Source organism: Oculina patagonica, chromosome 2 (genome assembly GCF_052425735.1).
Source record: "Oculina patagonica isolate OP01 chromosome 2, crgOcupat, whole genome shotgun sequence".
Lineage (NCBI taxonomy): Eukaryota > Metazoa > Cnidaria > Anthozoa > Scleractinia > Oculinidae > Oculina > Oculina patagonica.
In genome coordinates, this window is record NC_135759.1 from 29,529,236 (window position 1) to 29,547,407 (window position 18,172).

Consider the following 18,172-nt stretch of genomic DNA (forward strand, 5'->3'; position numbering starts at 1 on the left):
ATTATTTTTAAAGCATATTAAACCTTTAATAGTTGTTTAAGGGGGTTATTTTCAAATACAGCTTGGAGACCCGGCGTTTATTCGGGGCCCGGCGTTTAATCGAGAATATACAGTATATTTCGTCCGAGTTTGGTTTCTTTTAACATGATGGCTTTCAGTGCGGCCGGTATAAGTTAGCGGTCGAGTAGATTCTCCGCCGTGTTGGATTAGGAACAGTGGGCGGGGAGCGAGACGGGACGGCCAATTGAATTTTAAGAAGTACCCTCTACAGGTCTTCATCGTCAGAAAGAACCTATCAGCAAACAAATTCTTTACTTCCGTTTCCTCTGTTGCCTTGAGCTCATGAAAACTTTCCCAACTCAAAATTCCAAATACAAGTTTTTCAGTCCGTGCTCTAATCCTACATTTTTATTACATTTTTAAAGATTTAATACCACTTATTATAATACCAAATACAAGATCTGCTAACCTGGAAATAAATCAGGGTACACTTGAGTAAAAAAATAAACTAATACAAAACCCTGCAGTAATAATAAAAAGAAAACTTATTTGGCACACTACTTCTCCTTCGTATATATATCTGTCCTGATTTGACAAACGTGACTTTAACGGGATCGTTGCAAGTGCGAAAAAAATATGGCAAAGTGGGGATGCTCTGTCTTAACACTGTGCCACTGCTCAAGGTTGACTTGCTTTTTTTGAAAGCATGAGACACCGACAGGAGTTAAACAAGGCATGTCGTCGTGCAAGGCGATGCACGTATTTAGGGACTGGGAGAAAGGGTGGGGGAAGACATGAAATCTTCTGGCAAATCAGGTTAGATAAATATTTTAGTAGTCATCATCTAAAGTGCCATCAGCGGTTGGCTCGGTATATTCGCTGTAGTCAGTCGATGTCCCATCTGTAGTAGGCGCAGGATTCGGGGTTGTCACGGCGTCATTTGTTGGTTTGTTTACCACTGCTGCTGTAGTTGGTGCTACGGTATCAAAACAGATCGAAACAAATTAGCGTGCTACTACAAAAACATAAGATGTAAACATTGTATGATTGTCGAAATGGAGAAGTCACAGTTATCATAAACACAGACTGCATAAAATACATGTACTGCACGCAATATGCCAATGTATACATACATGGGACACTCTGCGTGGCTGACGGTGCACAGGAAGCTGAAAAAAGAAAAAAAGAGAAGCAGTTAATTTCTCTCCTCGAGTTTTGACCGAAGTATGGACAGTAAGTAAACAATTAAAATTTAAATAACAAAGTATGACAATTCATATCTTCAATGCCCAATTCCCTTTGAGAAGCGCCTACAAGGAATCATGGCAAGCTATGGCAATTGTGCTCAACATGTCTTATACGTGGCATGCAAAGCTGAATACAGCCAGCATGATTTCCTGCACGCATGTGTCACCGAGGAAACTGGGCACTCATTCACTCTAGTCTCTTTTCTTATCGTTACCTTGCTAACTTGTTACCCAGGAGCTCCGAGATGCGTGCCTTCATTCACCTACCTTAAATGTTTTAAAATTGTATCGTTCGTGGTTTCTCAAATATTCGTTCAAGTGAAGACCTATATCAATAATGGCCGGAGTGTGATCGCTTTATCGCACTACTTTCAAGTTTCTAATCTACGCTCTTACTTAATGCATTTGTATTGTTTGTCGGTTGTAGCCTGCCGTTGTTCTCCCAGAGATAAACAAAAAAATGAGAAGCGGTGTTATTCGATTTTGAAAAGGGGAAAAAAAGGAAAAACACTTAAAAGTGAGTTAAGGCCGATCAGATGTGAGATGAATAAACTGAAACCCCTTATGGTACCTTTCCCGTAGTTTGATCTACGATCTAATCGGCACAATTACCAATCAAAGTGTCCACGTTCTCGGATTCGTTAGGAAATCTCCATGGAATAGCTATTACATTAGAAAAATACGATTTGGAAGTCGGATAAAAAAAAATACAGCATTGTCTTTGACAATTTTAATACCACTGCTTAAACGTATCACCAACGCAAAATATTTAAAAACAAAACTGCGAGATCACTAAATATTAGCATAGCACAACACAACAAAAGTAAATAAGTCTTCTTATTAATCACCTGCAGAGGTTTTGCAGACTTGAGCTCCACTCCGCAGATCCACACATTTTTCGCAGTTTCCATCGCACACATTGTGACCAATGTGATTCTTGGACCACAATTTAAGGGCAAAGTTTTCCTTGCATTTGGTGCAGGATCCACTAGCCAGACATTCAACGCAGTTAGGCCAGCTTAACGGTGCTTTACAATCTGCATGAAATTTGAACAGAAAAATAATTCTACTACGCCACGGAGCGTCGGATTTTTTAGTTTAGGCTTTACTAGGATTCTTACAGTAAAAACAGGCATGGTCAGCATTGGCATACCCTTCACAATTGAGACATGACCGACACCGGAAACCTTGCAAGAAAAACCTCTGGCATCCAGGGTAGCATTGGCATAGTTCGTGAGAAAAGAAGCAACATAAACATGAAAACACAAACATAAGAAGAACGATCACACTCGTTGTCATGTGAACATCACAAGGTTGTACATAGAATTAACATCAGTGAAGCAATTAACTTGTGAGTGGATATAATTGATCTCAAGATTTCATTCAAACTCAACGTACCTCTTTTCTGATCACAGATGTACGTACTTAAGACTGGGTCCCAAACCATGCCATTTTCTTTTCCTCCATAGCATTCGCTTTGACGCACACATAAACGTCGAACGTAGATTTTTGTTAAGGCGAAGCCCTCGTCGCACTTGTGACATTTATTATCGCTTCTACAGTCTGCGCAATTGATGCAATCTGAATGCAAAAGGAATGTTCAGTCATATAAAGATGAAATCATTGAGATTTTCTTCCTCCTACCAATAGAGTAGCCTCCCACGCAGTCGGGCAACCAATAGAGTTACACGCAAATTACAGATAAAAGTAAGTTAGGCTGACGTCTGTCTGAGGTTTGCAAGTTTCAGGTATCAAACTGACACCGGTAATCCTGACACCATTTTTAAGCGCTCCCTTCAAGCGATGCCTGCGGTTAAAAATCTCAACTATGATCTTTATTTGAGTCAAGTTACCCTTATGCGTCCTTAATTGTTTAGCCACGACTTTCCCTTGAAACGGAAATTACAAAGCCGCATAAGAGCTCCTAATATTGATACAGAGAGAAACCTAAAAAATAAGAATTGATGAGCTGTTGGTTTACTGTGTTTACTTCACCGTACTCTTAGTTTAATCATCAGACAAAGCGGATAAGCTAATGTTCGGTAAATATTTCATTAGGTATAGGAGCCCCATGCGGGGTTGCTATCCTGACGTCGCATTTGACCTTTGCAATTTCAAGAAAAGAAAGAAATCATTGTGGCTATCACCATGCCTTAGCTTGCAGCTATCGCTGCTTTCACTATAAGATATGCACTATGTTGAAATTCATAAACGACAAAAACCACTGATACCCGGTTCAAGATTTGATGAGTCAAAAAAGAATTGTAACATGTATAGACACTTGAAAAGGCAGACAAAAGGCCTCAGTTTTCTCAATGTTTTTCAACGCAGGTAATAGTGACTTTGTTGCGTTTAACATTGTGCAACATCTTTACAGCCTCCTTTAATTATAACTGACGAACTGTTCAGCATTTGTTGATAAAGAAATACTTGAGAATTCTCGAATGTCTCTGATATAAGTTAACAATCTACGCTACGTTTCTAACAGACACCTTACACTGAACGACAATCCTTAACTTACAGAGGAAATTTAGTTAGGAAGGCAGCTTTTAACATCGTAAGTTTGGAAAACAGCCCGAAAACAGTCTACTTCTAGCAAATTGTAAACTGCCTTTACTGACCAAAGCTAACACAAATCACTTACCGCTCGCTGGTAATGAAAGGGCAGGAACCAAGAAGGCCAAAGAGAAAGCCAACACAACAGTTCTCATATTTGCGAGGCGTATTTATACACCACTGTGTAAAGAAGAACACTATTTATTGCGTGCTGAGGAAACGTACACCAACGAATACGTCATGTCAGGGCAGAATCCATGCGGGAAACCAACTGAAAGGATTAAAGGTCGGTATGTCTTTGTATTATATAACACGAAAATCGTATGTTTTAGTTATAAAGACAAGTGACAACTCTCGAACGCACATTGGTACCGCCTGATCAAAGAAAACCCTCATTCGCGTGAATTAAACGTGTTTCTTCGACGAAAAGTGGAAAATATATCTCTCAGACGGAGAATTCGACAAAATAAGGGATATTTTATAAGTCATTATAAGCGCGACAGGCCAACAGACTCCCTACTGTGGATGTGAATTTTGCGACGTGTTTGTGTCTTTAAAGTATAAGCTCTGACAAGTGTGTCTGAGTAATCTGCCTCTCTGGTGGCCTGGTCTGAATGCAGAGATGCTCAGTGGGTCAGTGATTGTCAAGTCTGTGCTTCAATCAGCCTTTGGTCTCCACCAAAGGCACCCTAACACCCATGGAAGTGGCCTGCCAAGCCCTCGGAGAGGATTCACATTGATTTTTCTTTTCAGAAGGACAAGTCGACTTTTCTTATTGTGGTTGATGCCTTTTCCAAATGATTGGAAGTGATTCCTTTAACATCCACGACTAGTCTGAAAACCATTGAGCTGTTGCACTCGTTGTTTGCTCGTTATGGTCTACCCGAAGAAGTCGTCTCCGACAATGGGCCAAGCTTCAGAAGAGCTTTCTCGGTTCATGAAACAGGATGGTGTCAAGCTCACTCATGTACCACCACCATACCACCAAGCATCGAATGGAGCTGCTGAGCGTTCAGTGCAGACAAATAAAGTGGTCCTGGCTAAGCAAGTACTGGATATTAAAACAAGTAAACGCAGTCCAGAACACCGGCTGGCTAACTTCCTTATCATGTAGCGTAGTACGCCACATACTGTCACTGGACAATTACCAGCTCAGCTTTTTGTAGGAAGACAGATCAGAAATTGTTTCACATCTGCAAACCCAACCTGAACAAAGCTGTGGAAGAACAACAGCTGAAACAGAAGCAACACTATGACAAAGGAATAGTAAAGGCTCGAGTATTCAAAGTAAATGTGGTGGTTCTAGTTCGTAACTGGCGACATGGAGTTTAAAATGGATTCCTGGACGAATCACCCAAGTGAAAGGTACGCGTACATACATAGTCCGTTGTGGGAACCAAGCGCGATTTGTTCATGTGGACCATCTGAAATCCACTTTGGCTAACATGAGTGCACCGCTGTAGGAACTGCCTCCCATGAATGAGTCAGAGTTCCGTGAACCGATTGCAAGGGGTCCTACAATGTCTTAGAGTCACCCATTAGTGCTTCCACACCGCACAATGTTGCTGAGAGCTCTGGTACCGAGAGGGTAAAGTACTGTTCAGTGCCCAAAGGAGGAACAGGTAGCACCGTGGAACCAAATCCAGAGGAGTCCATCACCCAAGTTAGCCAGGGTTAGCTGGTCAGCAACCGAGGTACTCTCAGCGGGAAAGGACACCACCCAAGAGAATTTCGAAAGGAAGGAAGGAATTTCGACCATGCTATAGTAAACTTGGTTTATCGACAAGCGTTGTCAACAACATCCCCAGCTTAGCCCTCACAGCTTCAGTGGGCATTTAGACTTTTTGCTTGTAGAGATAATGCATCTTCCCAGACCTAATCAGGGAGACACTAACTTTGAAAATATCTTGAGGCCACTTACAGAAGAACTGATTGACGATTTACCTTTAACACTAATATAGGGAAATTAAGCAACAATTGCCGAGTGTTTTCTATACCTAAGCAACAGAATGGGCCATTTGTAATATGAGCCATTAGGTGCCACTCTTCTTACCACAAACAGAATGTTTTCTCAATTTCATGCCCAATACCCAGATCATGAACGAGAAAGAATTGTTCAAGAGTTGGTTGAAGGAAGGTCAAAACTTAGAATATTGTTCATAACTGTGGCGTTTGGACCTGGGGTCGACGTTAAGAATATTAGGCCCATTATCCATATTGGCGTTCCTTGCACACCAGAAGAGTATATTTTTTTAAGAAGCTGGAAGGTGTGGTAGAGATGGGCTCCCTGGAAGTGCCACTATTTATTACAACTCTCATGATATTTTTGCCACCAAAAGAAATATGTCCCAGTCAATGAGGGACTGTGTCAAGTCTAACAAATGTAAAAGGGGATGATTCCATCAAGGACCACACAACAGCCAGAAGTGATATTACAAAGTAAAGAAATCATTGACACAACAAAATCATGAGACCAGTTAAGTTATTTTGTATTCTTATTTCAAGGGTTCTCTTATTTTTTATATACTGAAACAGATAGAAAATTGAAACCCAATTCTTGTACAATAAACATATGTGGAACATAGGTTTCTAGCTCTTATAACCTTCAATGGACACCTGTTTTCCTTATTGTGAATTATTCAGCTTTTAATAATTTGTATTCGCAATAGCAGTTTTTAATTACGAATGAATTTATTTTTGTGATTTATTTTGTAGCCCTATACAGGAAAGCAGCATAACCTCATCTCCAAGCAAAGCTCTTCTTCGTGTTCAAGCGAACCCTTCCGAAGAAAAAACTCAAGAATTTTAAAATTTTAGAGAGTGTTGTGACTTCTAAACCTCTTTAGGGCTTGGCCACTTAGCTAAAGTATTTCAAGAGAATGATGTAGATGGACCCTTGCTGTTTGCCCTGTCACACCCCCGCTGTGGGAGTGTTATGCTAAACAGAATGGGTTTCACAGCAACCCAGCGACAGGAGTTGGTTAGTGGCATTCAGAGTTATCTTCATAATGTCACCCATTTTTAGTGCCCTGTTAGCACTAAATGGTAACATATCTATAATAATATCAGTTACTGTTGAACAATTCGTTAATTTTATGGCGGCTTCTAAAAAGCAACCTAGGCTGATTTCGCTCTTTCGTTTATAAATTTATATTGCTGTTATGCCAGAACGTGGGCAGACGTAAAGTTAATGAGCACTACCGCCATGACCATGCAAACAATTTATTGTTTTCTTAGTAAACGTTCTTTAAAACGTGTTTGCAAATGTACCCTAAAAAAGAACCAGTGTCAAAGTGACAAGGGGTTTGCAGAATGGCAAATTGAACATCTTGCTTCCAATGTCAGATTAATTTTGATTTTGCTGAAATTCACTTGAAGTAACAACTAAGGCCCCGTCCACACTGACCCGGGTAAATTTGAAAACGGAGAAATTTAAAAACGCAGCGTAAAATGTTTTCCGTCCACATTAACCCAGGTAAAAATTGCTACCCTCGTTAAATTTTATTTAACGAGGGTAGCACTAAAATAACATAAAAAATACCAACAAACCAATGGCCCTCCAAAATTATTTACAATAAAATATAAAAAAACACTATTTCACGCTCCAAGTCCAAACGCTCATTGGTGAGCGTTTTTGAAAAGCTCCGTTTTCGGTGACCGAAAACGCCCTTTCAGTGTGGACGGTTGGCCTAACCGGAGAAAAAAAGATGCGTTTTCAAATTTGCCCGGGTCAGTGTTGCCGGGGCCTAAGGGAGGTATACAGTAACACGCCGATCACTTTCGCTACCATCTCTTTGATGTCCTCTCGCTTCTGAAGTTATCTGACCACGTCACATCATATTGGATACACGTGTATTTACTTTCTCACTTTTCATCTCCAGATGTTGTTAACATTTATCAACAGCATTTAGGCTATAACACTACGAAAAACCAGCTACTATGGTCTGGTTCGGGCGACGTTTTGAGTAACTTTATTCGATTCATTCTGGATGAGATCGACGAATGCTCAATAACAACTGCGGAAGATCAAACTCACAATCTTATAACCTACAAAGCCAAAGATGTGATAGTCAAATGGTATACGGCTACTAAAACTCTCCTAATTCAAGGCGCTGGACATGCAAGTTTCACAGAAATTTTTTTTCGAGTCTTCAACCTGATACCTCAAATTGAATTACAAGATTCCATTTGCTACTTCTTATGGAGGGGATACCTTCCCATCTTCAGTTTCTATCACTACTTTTGAGGAAAATGTTTCTCCTCTGCATAAATGCAGCTGTGACTCAGTTTTAAACGAGCTAAGCTCCATGAAGAATTCCATTCCTGAGCTGTCGAAGCGAGTTGCTCAATTTTCGAACCTCGACCCGCCGTCATTGTCTTCATCGACTGGCCAGGGCAGGGAGCATCTTTTACATTCTATCAGCGATTTAAAGAAGGAAAGTACTAGTTTAAAATCTGAACTAAGGGATCAAACTAAAGCCAACAAACTGCTTGAAATGAAAAGAGATAGCCTTTCAACAGCGCTTCGGCTTCTACAAGAAGATCAATTAAAAGCAACATCTCATGCCAAAGGTCACATCAATGCTGGCACGACGTCGCCACCTACTGAGAATATTCCTGAAACAGAATGTTTAATTATTGACTCTAATTACAATCTTGCCAACCTTGGCTATTCTCCTGAGATCAGGTTAGGTGATACAAGTATAAAACGAGTCTACTCTGCTAAATCGCTTGGTGTTTATATTGATGATCGTTTATCATGGTCCACTCATATTAACCATGTGGAAAAAAGAGAGGTTGATGTTGCTGTAGCATTTGTTGTAAACTTAGGTCAGCGGTCTACATTGGGCGCATGCTCATGGTAATAAAACGTGTTCTGTACATCCGCCATCTTGTGTTGTGTTCCTTTACACTTCATGGTGTCAGAAGCGGGATGGAGCACCTAAAACCGCCCGAAGCTCTCATACTGAGTGCGGCGACGAATAAAGCCGAGGCATGGCGGCGTTGGAAGATGTCCTGGGAGTTGTACAAAGTGGCAAGTGGTCTCGATAAGAAGGATGAAAAAATTCAAGTCGCCACGTTGCTCCATGTGCTTGGAAAGGAATGTGTGGAGGTCTATTCAAATTTTGTTTGGGAAGACGAAGGTGATCTTAACAAAATAGCGGTAGTGGAGGAGAAATTCAAGGCTTATTGTGCGCCATTAACATCAAGGCACTTTAATCGCCATTTGTTTGTCGAACGCAAACAGCAAGACGGCGAGACAGTCGACGAATTTTGCAGCGCTTTGAAAACACTTGCCAAGAATTGTGATCTCGGCGACAAAGAAGAATCCTGGGTAACGATGTTAGTTCTGGGCCTCAAGGACCCGAGTGCAAAGGAGAAACTTATGGAAAGTGATCAGAATCTTGAAAGAACATTACAAGCCGCCCGTATCTCCGAAACAAGTAAACAACACATGAAGACTTTAAAGGACGAGAGCAGCAAAGTCGAGAAAGTGGATTCAGTAGACAGTTCAGGTCGTAAGCATCAAGGTGGTATGGCGTGCAGGAACTGTGGTATTTTGCATGGGCTTGGGAGAGGTTTATGCCCTGTAGCTGGTAAACAATGCCACAAGTGTAAGAAGATGAATCATTTTGCAAGGATGTGCCAAAGCTCAGGAGGACAAAAACAGCAGGTAAACACAGTTTATGATTTTGACTCTGACTCTGAGACTATGTTTATTGGTTCAGTCAACTCGGGGGACCAAGACTGGGTTGAAACAGTAGATTTTGGCAATGTTAAAGAGGTGTTTAAGCTAGACACTGGTGCCCAGTGTAATGTTTTGCCAAAAACTGTGTATGACAAGATCACAACTATGCCTTTGCTACCATCCTCTGCAAGACTAGAAAGTTATTCGAAGACCTCTATAGAACCAGTTGGAAAATGTGAGTTGACATGTTGTGTGCGGGGGCAGAAACATCAAGTCTTATTTCAAGTAGTAGATGGCAGTTATTAACTCCCCTCCTAGGTCGGGCTTCCCGTGAACAGATGGGTTTAATACAACGCATAAACACTATCAGTAGCAGAAGTATAAGGGATGAATTTCCAGACGTATTCCAAGGGCTGGGATGCCTACCCGGGAAATATCACATCAGCATTGACCCTTCTGTCTCACCTGTCATCCACCCACCCAGAAGAGTTCCTCACTCAAAACGGGACCCGTTGAAAAAAGAGCTAGACCGCATGGAAAGTGTTGGCATAATTGAGAAAGTGCCCTTAAATGAACCAGCAGATTGGGTTAGCAGTCTTGTGTGTGTTGATAAACCAGATGGGTCCATTCGGGTGTGCCTTGATCCAAGGGATCTTAACAAAGCCATTAAGAGGGAACATTACCCACTTCCATTAGTGGAAGATATCACAGCCAGTTGCGCAGGAGCTACATTGTTTTCAACCTTGGATGCTGAAAAGGCTTTCCACCAAATTCAGTTGGATGAGGAGAGTAGCAAACTTTTGACATTTAATACACCTTTCGGGAGGTATCGTTACCTGAGGATGCCAATGGGTATCAAGTCTGCCCCAGAAGTGTACCAATGCAGAATGGAGCAAGTGTTCGAAGGGCTCACAGGAGTCAAAGTTATCATGGATGACATAATTTTGCATGGAAGCAGCAAGGAAGAACATGATACCCATCTGAGGGCTGTTTTACAGCGTGCCCGAGACAACAATCTGCGATTAAAGAAGTCCAAGTGTCATATCGAGCAGGAAGAGGTGAAGTTTCACGGGCACGTTTTCACAAAGGATGGGTTGAAGTCTGATCCAGAGAAAGTAAGAGCAGTGGTCGAGATGCCAAGGCCGGCTGACAAGGCTGGTGTTCAGAGACTGTTGGGCATGGTTAACTATGTCAGCAAGTTTATTCCAAACATGTCAGACCTTACTGCACCCCTAAGACAGCTGTTACATCAGGATGTAGAGTGGCACTGGGAAGAGCAGCACGAGGCCAGTTTCAAGAAAGTCAAGGAAGCTCTTGCTCTCTCGCCTGTGTTGGGGTACTACGATGCTAAGAAAGAGTTAACCCTCCAAGTGGATGCCAGCTCAACAGGTCTGGGTGCAGCACTGATTCAAGAAGGGCAACCCATAGCGTACGCTTCAAAGGCACTCACGCCCACCCAACAGAAGTACGCCCAAATTGAAAAAGAACTCTTGGCTGTGGTATTCGGGTGTGCGAAATTCCAAGAGTATATCGTGGGTCGTACGGTCACCATTGAAACGGATCACAAGCCTTTAGAGTCAATCATCAAAAAGCCCTTACATGCATCACCATTGCGCCTGCAAAGGATGCTCGTTCAACTCCAACGCTACCCAGAAATTAACCTGGTCTACAAGCGTGGTGTAAGTCTACATTTAGCAGATGCCCTGTCCAGAGCTCATCTGGAGGAACAGCTGACGAATGCTGAACAGTTAGATGTAAACTTAGTGGAACACATGATCTCAGACCCACAGTTGGTCAGGTTCGTGGAAGAAACTAAAGAAGATGAAATCCTTCCTGAGCTGCAAGAAGTAATTTTGTCCGGTTGGCCAGAGTCGAGAGGTCAGGTGCCAGCAAAGCTGCAGGAGTTCTGGAATTACAGGGATGAGCTCACTGTATACCATGGGTTGGTATTGAAGGGCCAGAAGATCTTCACACCTAAACGTCTAAGGGGAGAGATGCTAGAGAAATTACACGATGGACACTTGGGTATTGGCAAAACACTAATGAAAGCACGTGATGTCTTGTTCTGGCCAGGCATGGCTGCAGAAATAACTGAGAAAATCAAGAAGTGTCCAGTGTGTCTAGAGAATCGGCCAAGTCAGCAGTCTGAACCGCTAAAGTCACACGAGATTCCGCTACTGCCTTGGGCTAAGGTTGGCACAGACCTTCTGTACAAAAACGGTAGGAACTACCTTGTAACCATTGATTATTACTCCAAGTGGCCAGAACTGACCTTGCTTAACTCTATGACCAGCACTTCAGTCATTACAGCCTTAAAGTCTCAATTTGCAAGGTATGGTGTCCCATCAGTCGTCATGTCTGACAACGGTCCATGTTACAGTTCTGAGGAGTTTAAGCAGTTTTCACAAGATTGGTGTTTTCAGCATGTCACATCTAGTCCTGGCTACCCACAGTCTAATGGTCAGTCAGAGAAAACGGTCCAAACCCTCAAAGCTATGCTGGAGAAGGCTGATGACCCATACAAAGCCCTTCTTTCATACAGAAATACGCCTTTGGAAGGTGTAAATTTGTCGCCAGCTCAGATGCTTATGGATAGACGTCTGAGAACCCCATCCCTGTAACTGAGGATATGTTGAAACCCCAACTGTATGACCCTGAAGAAGTGCTCCCAAAACTTAAGGAAAGGCAAAGAAAGCAAAAAATGCACCATGACAAGACAGCTAAGGAATTGCCACCTCTGAAGGAAGGTGAGGTTGTGAGAGTAAAGGAAGGCAGAAAGTGGAACCCGGCCAGAGTCACACAAGTTCTTCCTTCACCTAGATCCTATAAGGTGGAAACAGAGAATGGAGAGTACCGAAGAAATCGTCGGCATCTGTTAAAGACTGGAGAGTCACAAACACAAGATGTCACAACTGATGATGACCTAACCGAAACAGGATCAGAGTCAACTTCTGTTGCAGCTACCCCTGAGCATCCTGAAACGCAACTGGTTGTAACGCCAACCACTACTACCACTCGATCTGGTAGGACAATCCGTGAGCCTGAGAGATTTAAAGACTATGTTAAGTACTAGAGACAGTGTGAACTCTTAGTATACTTATATTAACTTTGTTTGTTGAGTTTACAAGTTAAGGACCATTTTGCTTAGTCACAGTTCAGTCATTAAGTCTCGTTTTGTTTTTGTTATTCCTTTGTAACGTTCGTAAAAAAAGGGGGATGTACAAGCATTTGTTGTAAGCTTAGGTCAGCGGTCTACATTGGGCGCATGCTCATGGTAATAAAACGTGTTCTGTACATCCGCCATCTTGTGTTGTGTTCCTTTACACTTCAGTTGCTGTTTCCACCATGAAGAAAAATGCCATATTGTTATCATCCTCCAGAGTTTACATATCAAGTCACAAGATGCAGCTAAATAACATAACTTCTGCCCCATCCATGAGACTTCATCAAGTAAATGGCAACAGGATTATGCTACTGGAACATCCCCTTTCAAAGAAAATGAATGTTTACCTCAGGTGTTCTTTGAACTGTTGAAAAAAACCTTTTTTTCTCAACCTCTCAAAAGACTGAGTGAAACAAAGCTTCTTGAAAGGTGTGTGCTGGCACCACCCAAAATTGCAAGGAGTGTATCAACTCACTGGTGTGGGCACATTGTCCAAAACACAGTTGCTTTTGTTGTCTGCCGCTTGTTGCCAGCAGGGAAAGATTTACGAAAAGACTATCAATACCAACCGGGGAGTATAGCAGAAAGGCCCCACGTCAAAAGGGTAAAAGACAGTTAAGACAATCAAACTCTCATGTCTCTGTGAAAAAGAAGGCAAGCGTAGCCGAGTGGTTTAGGGCGCTAGTATTGTAATACGGAGGTCAACGGTTCAAGACCTGCCATTGCCACTAGCTGGATTTGTTTCTCGGTTGTCCTGAGTTCAAATCCTCGACCACGCTTTGTACATAGCCAACTGGTCTGCCTCCTGCCAGTTGGGATTTTTAACCTTGTTATGTTCATTTAAAAGTATTTGTTTCCTCTGTTTCAGTGGCATGCCTGTAAACTAGCTATCTAGTCGAGATATGAAGCTAAGTGCATGACCACTATAAACATAATATTTTTTTTTATATTTAAAAAGAAAAAGTGCCGGCAAGGATTACAATTGATGCGAACATGCGGAGAAGCCCTACGGGGAGGATGAGGGTGTAACTTATAAAGCTACAGGGTTGTAGACAACTGAAATAAACATTGAAAAGATAAGTAAATGGTGAATTAATAAATAAATGAGTAAAATCTAAATAGTGTATTAAAAGTATTTTTTTGCAACGAAGATAATAAACTCAAGGCCCCATTTCAATCTAATCCAGTGAAGGCGAACAGAGTAAAGATTTGAACATTGACAAAAAATCTGGCCAATCAAATCAACTGTAGTTAAATCCCTTACAACAGTTAAACTTGTAAGAAAATAGTTATGACTTTATTGTTAAATGAATCATAATATATTGTCAAACTTTAAAAAAAAGTGTAAAAAATGTTAAAATATGTTTGTATCAAAGATATTAAAATATCATGACCCAAAATGTGTTAAAATTGTTTCCAATTGAAATATACTAGAATTTTATTTTTATTTGGTGGCCGATAGCGCTTATTTTTTAGCTCCCTGGTTACAAAAAGTTTACCCTGAAGGAACGCGAGATCCAGATGAAATTGCATTTAATAAGGAACTTTCTTCGGCCAGAGTTTCCGTGGAGTGCGCGTTTGGAATTCTCAAAAGTTGTTGGCGTATTTTAACAAAGCAAATCGAAAGCGGTGTTGGTTCTGGGAGTGATACAGTTCTAGCATGTGCTGTTTTACACAATTTCTGCATTAATGCTGGAGATGAATGGGAATGGGATGATGGTGACGACGGCGAAGGAAATGATAATGATGGGAACGTTTTACGGGATGGCGATGATATCAGAGAACTACTGAAAGAGTACATTGCCATGTAATTTCATTTAATCGGTTATCTTTACAAAATCACATGTTGTTTCGACCTATTTTCGTTTTGTTCATGTTTTCCTGATAATATAAACTTTTTATAAGCTCTGTCATCTAAAATATAGCATTGCTTTAAACTGCTACTTGATATTAAAATGTAAATAGATTATCAATACACCAATCGATTATCTCGCAGCTCTTTACAATAAATGCTCAAAAAACAACATAACGTTCTATATAAACCGAATACAATGTCCTTGGCTAGGATTGCACCTATACCGCAAGCGAATCTCCCACAGTTTTCAGAGTAAATGTTTAAAAACAGAATAAATATTCCCTTTAATTTTTTCTATGGCCTTGGTCAGAGCCGCGAGGAAACCAGTCATGGCCTGACTTTGCTCTCGTTGAATTTCTTGCATTTGCTCTACAGCATTTGCAAATCTATCACCCTGGCGCTCCACTCTTTCAGTGAATCTAGCAAAATCCTCAGAATCATCGTTCTCCAGGCTTCTCTTGCGCCCTTTCCCCTTTCCTTTTGCCTTCTTCCTCTCGCTCCGGCTCTTGACTTTGATTCCCATCCCTTTAAGGGCTTCCTCCGCCTGATCCGAGGTATATCGCTCCTCCTCGTCACCAGCAGGCAAGTCAGGCAATTTCTCCTTGTTTTTCTCAGCTGCATTTGCTGTTTCCCGCACGTGCTTCAGAGTAACAACATCTCTCCCTCCGAGCACGCGGTCAAGGACATCAAAGTGTTCACAGGTCTCGTTATTTCCTCCGGTCTGCGATCGATTCCAGTCTTTGGCCTCTTTGTACTTCTTTTTTAAGTGCTTAATTTTTTGGTTCGCATTGACTTGCAAGGCGCGTGAGGTTGAACTGCTCATTTATTTTTGAGGCGATTTCTGCCCACACTTTCCTTGCTTGTTGGCTCTCCAGCCTCGAAATATTTTCCTCCCACAGATCCACAAGGTATTTCACTTGCTTCTCTGTCCATCTGTCTTGTGTCGTAGTCTTGCCCTGCTTCTTATTTCTTCCAGTTGAAGTGGACTCACTGACGTGCTGGCAATCCCCGCGTTCGTCGGAGTGCTAGCTCCACTGCCACTGCTTCCCGCCTCGGACTGAGGACTGCCATTGATTTGTCTTGGCAGAGAACTGGTAGCAGCATGGGGCAACGGGGAATTCTGATACGGATACGACTCATAAAAAATGTAGAAAAAATAACCCGGAGGGTAGCAAAAGGGAAAGCTGTTTGGCGGGCTGTTTGGATCCGACATATTGCAAACTGAAGAACGCCGGAAAACACAAAGGTCACGTTCTATTGTAACATAAGAACGGGAATTAAACCCTGCTACTCGTCATTTTTGTCCTGCCTCGGAGCAGGTCATCAGAGCCTTTGAAGTTTGCCCGTCCTCTGGAATGTTTGGCTGACACGAAAATATGTGATCGCACTAGGACAAGTCAAGCAACGACAGATTTTTGACATAAAGTAAACAAGTTTTGATTTGTCTGGCTCTAGTGCGATTCGGTCCTTAGTAGACTTTAAATTGCCAAGGGAATTGAAATTGCTAAATGAATATGCCCCACAAAAAAAAAACGTTCTTCAAGCTGTCTAAAAAAAACCAGTTGTGTGGAGCAGATCTGTGGAACTTTTTAACATAAGATACGAATGGATGGTTTGTAATGTCAAGAATTCTTATGGTGATCATTGCAACGTGGAAAAGCTGGACTGTGTGGGGGATGTGCAAAATTAAAGAACAGGGGAAGGAACCTCATGAATCTTGAAGCAGAGACCAAATGGAAACTTGCAGATGGCAAACCCAATGAAGAATCTGGTCGACTGAGTGAGAGCCGGATCAAGACTTTCAAGAATACTATGGTCTTGTAATTAGGAAAAATACATTTTCCATTTAGCCAGAAAAACATGCAATACAGCGCAAAACTTATCATCACAGTGATTGGAGCATAGTGGTGCTTCTTGGATCTTCAAAGGACGTTATTAAGGCAAGCAAGAGAAGAATGGGGCCAGCCGTAGTTGACGCTAACCGATGTAATCCCTTGAGCTTGGAGAAGAAAAAAAAAAGGATCGCTCAAGTAACGTGAGTAAACCAGGAAGTGCAGAAATTAATGAAGTCTGTAAAGAGAGTTTTAAAGAAAAGTTTTCAACCGATAAGATTTAGGAAGTAAAAAGCAAGCCAATCCGAGAGACAAAACCAGTATGGCTAAAGTTGATACATCCGTTGAAGTGGATTTATCAGAAGAAGAGAATCGCTTCATGAGTTACCATTAACTTTTTGTTCTTATATTGATCAAGTCCTGCCGCAGCAAGCGGACTGTCAGTGTTACAGTAAATTGTGTACCAAAGAGCTGAGAAGAATTCCCACAGCATTTTCCAGTCCAGACCAAGTCAACAGTACCAACCGAGAAGCAATTGATATCAGTATTGACCAGAACGAAGGACCATCCATTGTTCAATCAAATTACCAGTTCAGCAAATTTTCCGTAGCCCACGTGAAGCAAGCGAGAGAAGTTCATTAGAAGATATCACGCCGATCGAGTCCAGGCAGTTACAGAGTGGTCCACGCATCACTTTAGAGGTCCAAGAGATCAGCGAACCCAGTGAAAAAGAAGCCAACAGACTGAATCAACGCCAAGAAACAAGCTTCGCTGGCCAAACAAAACTGATAATTAATTCACAAGGGAACACTCACAACCAAGTGACAAAAAGCATAAATTACAAAAGATCAAAACAAAACGGAACAAGACCTCACAGCGACTTTGTCTCCAGAGATGAATTAGTACACACCGAAACAGTGAGCGAGAAGATTCAGAAAGCAGAAAAAGTTGCAAAAACGAGGAAGATAACTCAAACAATAAAGAAATATGCATAGAAAATAAAATGGAAAACAAACAACAAAAAAGGACCAAATTACTGAATCAGCCACCATGGAAGCAGCAGCATTTAGAGAATTACAGGATCAGGTAGCTACTCTACAACGCCAGTTAAGATTGCAGCACCAGCAAACAACCAGCACCTAAGAGCAAGCACCACTTCCAGAAACAGTCAGCACACTAAGATAATAAATAGTTTATGAGTATGATTATTATCATCTCAAGGCACCATCTCAACCTAATTCAGGAGAAGGCGAAAGAAACAAAGATTTGAACATTGAGCAAAAAATCTGGCCAATCAAATCAACTTTTAAACCATTTAAATTCTGATCAGTTATTTCTGTAAATCTTAATCATAAAACGACCTCTTCATTTCCTTGTCCATTAAACCATCAATTTTGCATGTAATTGGAATTGTTGATTGACAAGGAAAAGACAAGAAAGAAAAAGGAAGGAAGGAAGCGAAAAAGAATAGAAGTTAAGAGGCGCCATTAACCCCGAATTCATGAAAGGTTAGAAGAAGAAATATTAGAAAAAAATGTCAAGAGCACAAAATCATTTTGAAGCATTGTACGAACGAACACATTAAAGATTTGCTCTGCAAAATCGAAATAGCTGCTCACCAACCGTTGTAAATGTGAAAGGACAGAATAGAAGTGGAATTAAAGGCCTCGAGATTATTCTTAAGGCGAATTTTTCATTTTTTATCGACAAACAAAGTAGAAAAAAAAATAAAAGTTACGTTTTTGCCCTTGTTTTTTTTTTTCATACTCAAACCTTGGGCACGGTTTTTTTCTACACCTCCTTCCCTCCCTGGGAATTCGAATAAACTGC

General features: G+C 41.4%; 1 protein-coding gene across 1 annotated transcript in view; it reads right to left on the bottom strand.

Moving 5' to 3' along the window:
• Positions 1-393: 393 nt before the first annotated feature.
• LOC144643998 (uncharacterized) overlaps positions 394-18,172 on the bottom strand; it is a 43,057-nt gene continuing 25,278 nt past the window's right edge. Inside the window, exons 2-6 of the mRNA XM_078503393.1 lie at positions 3,892-4,074; positions 2,646-2,828; positions 2,096-2,284; positions 1,134-1,169; positions 394-976 (exon numbers count right to left, since the gene is read on the bottom strand). Coding sequence (XP_078359519.1) covers positions 831-976; positions 1,134-1,169; positions 2,096-2,284; positions 2,646-2,828; positions 3,892-3,958 — 621 coding nt within the window. The 5' untranslated portion in view covers positions 3,959-4,074 and the 3' untranslated portion in view covers positions 394-830. The remainder of the gene's footprint in view (positions 977-1,133; positions 1,170-2,095; positions 2,285-2,645; positions 2,829-3,891; positions 4,075-18,172) is intronic.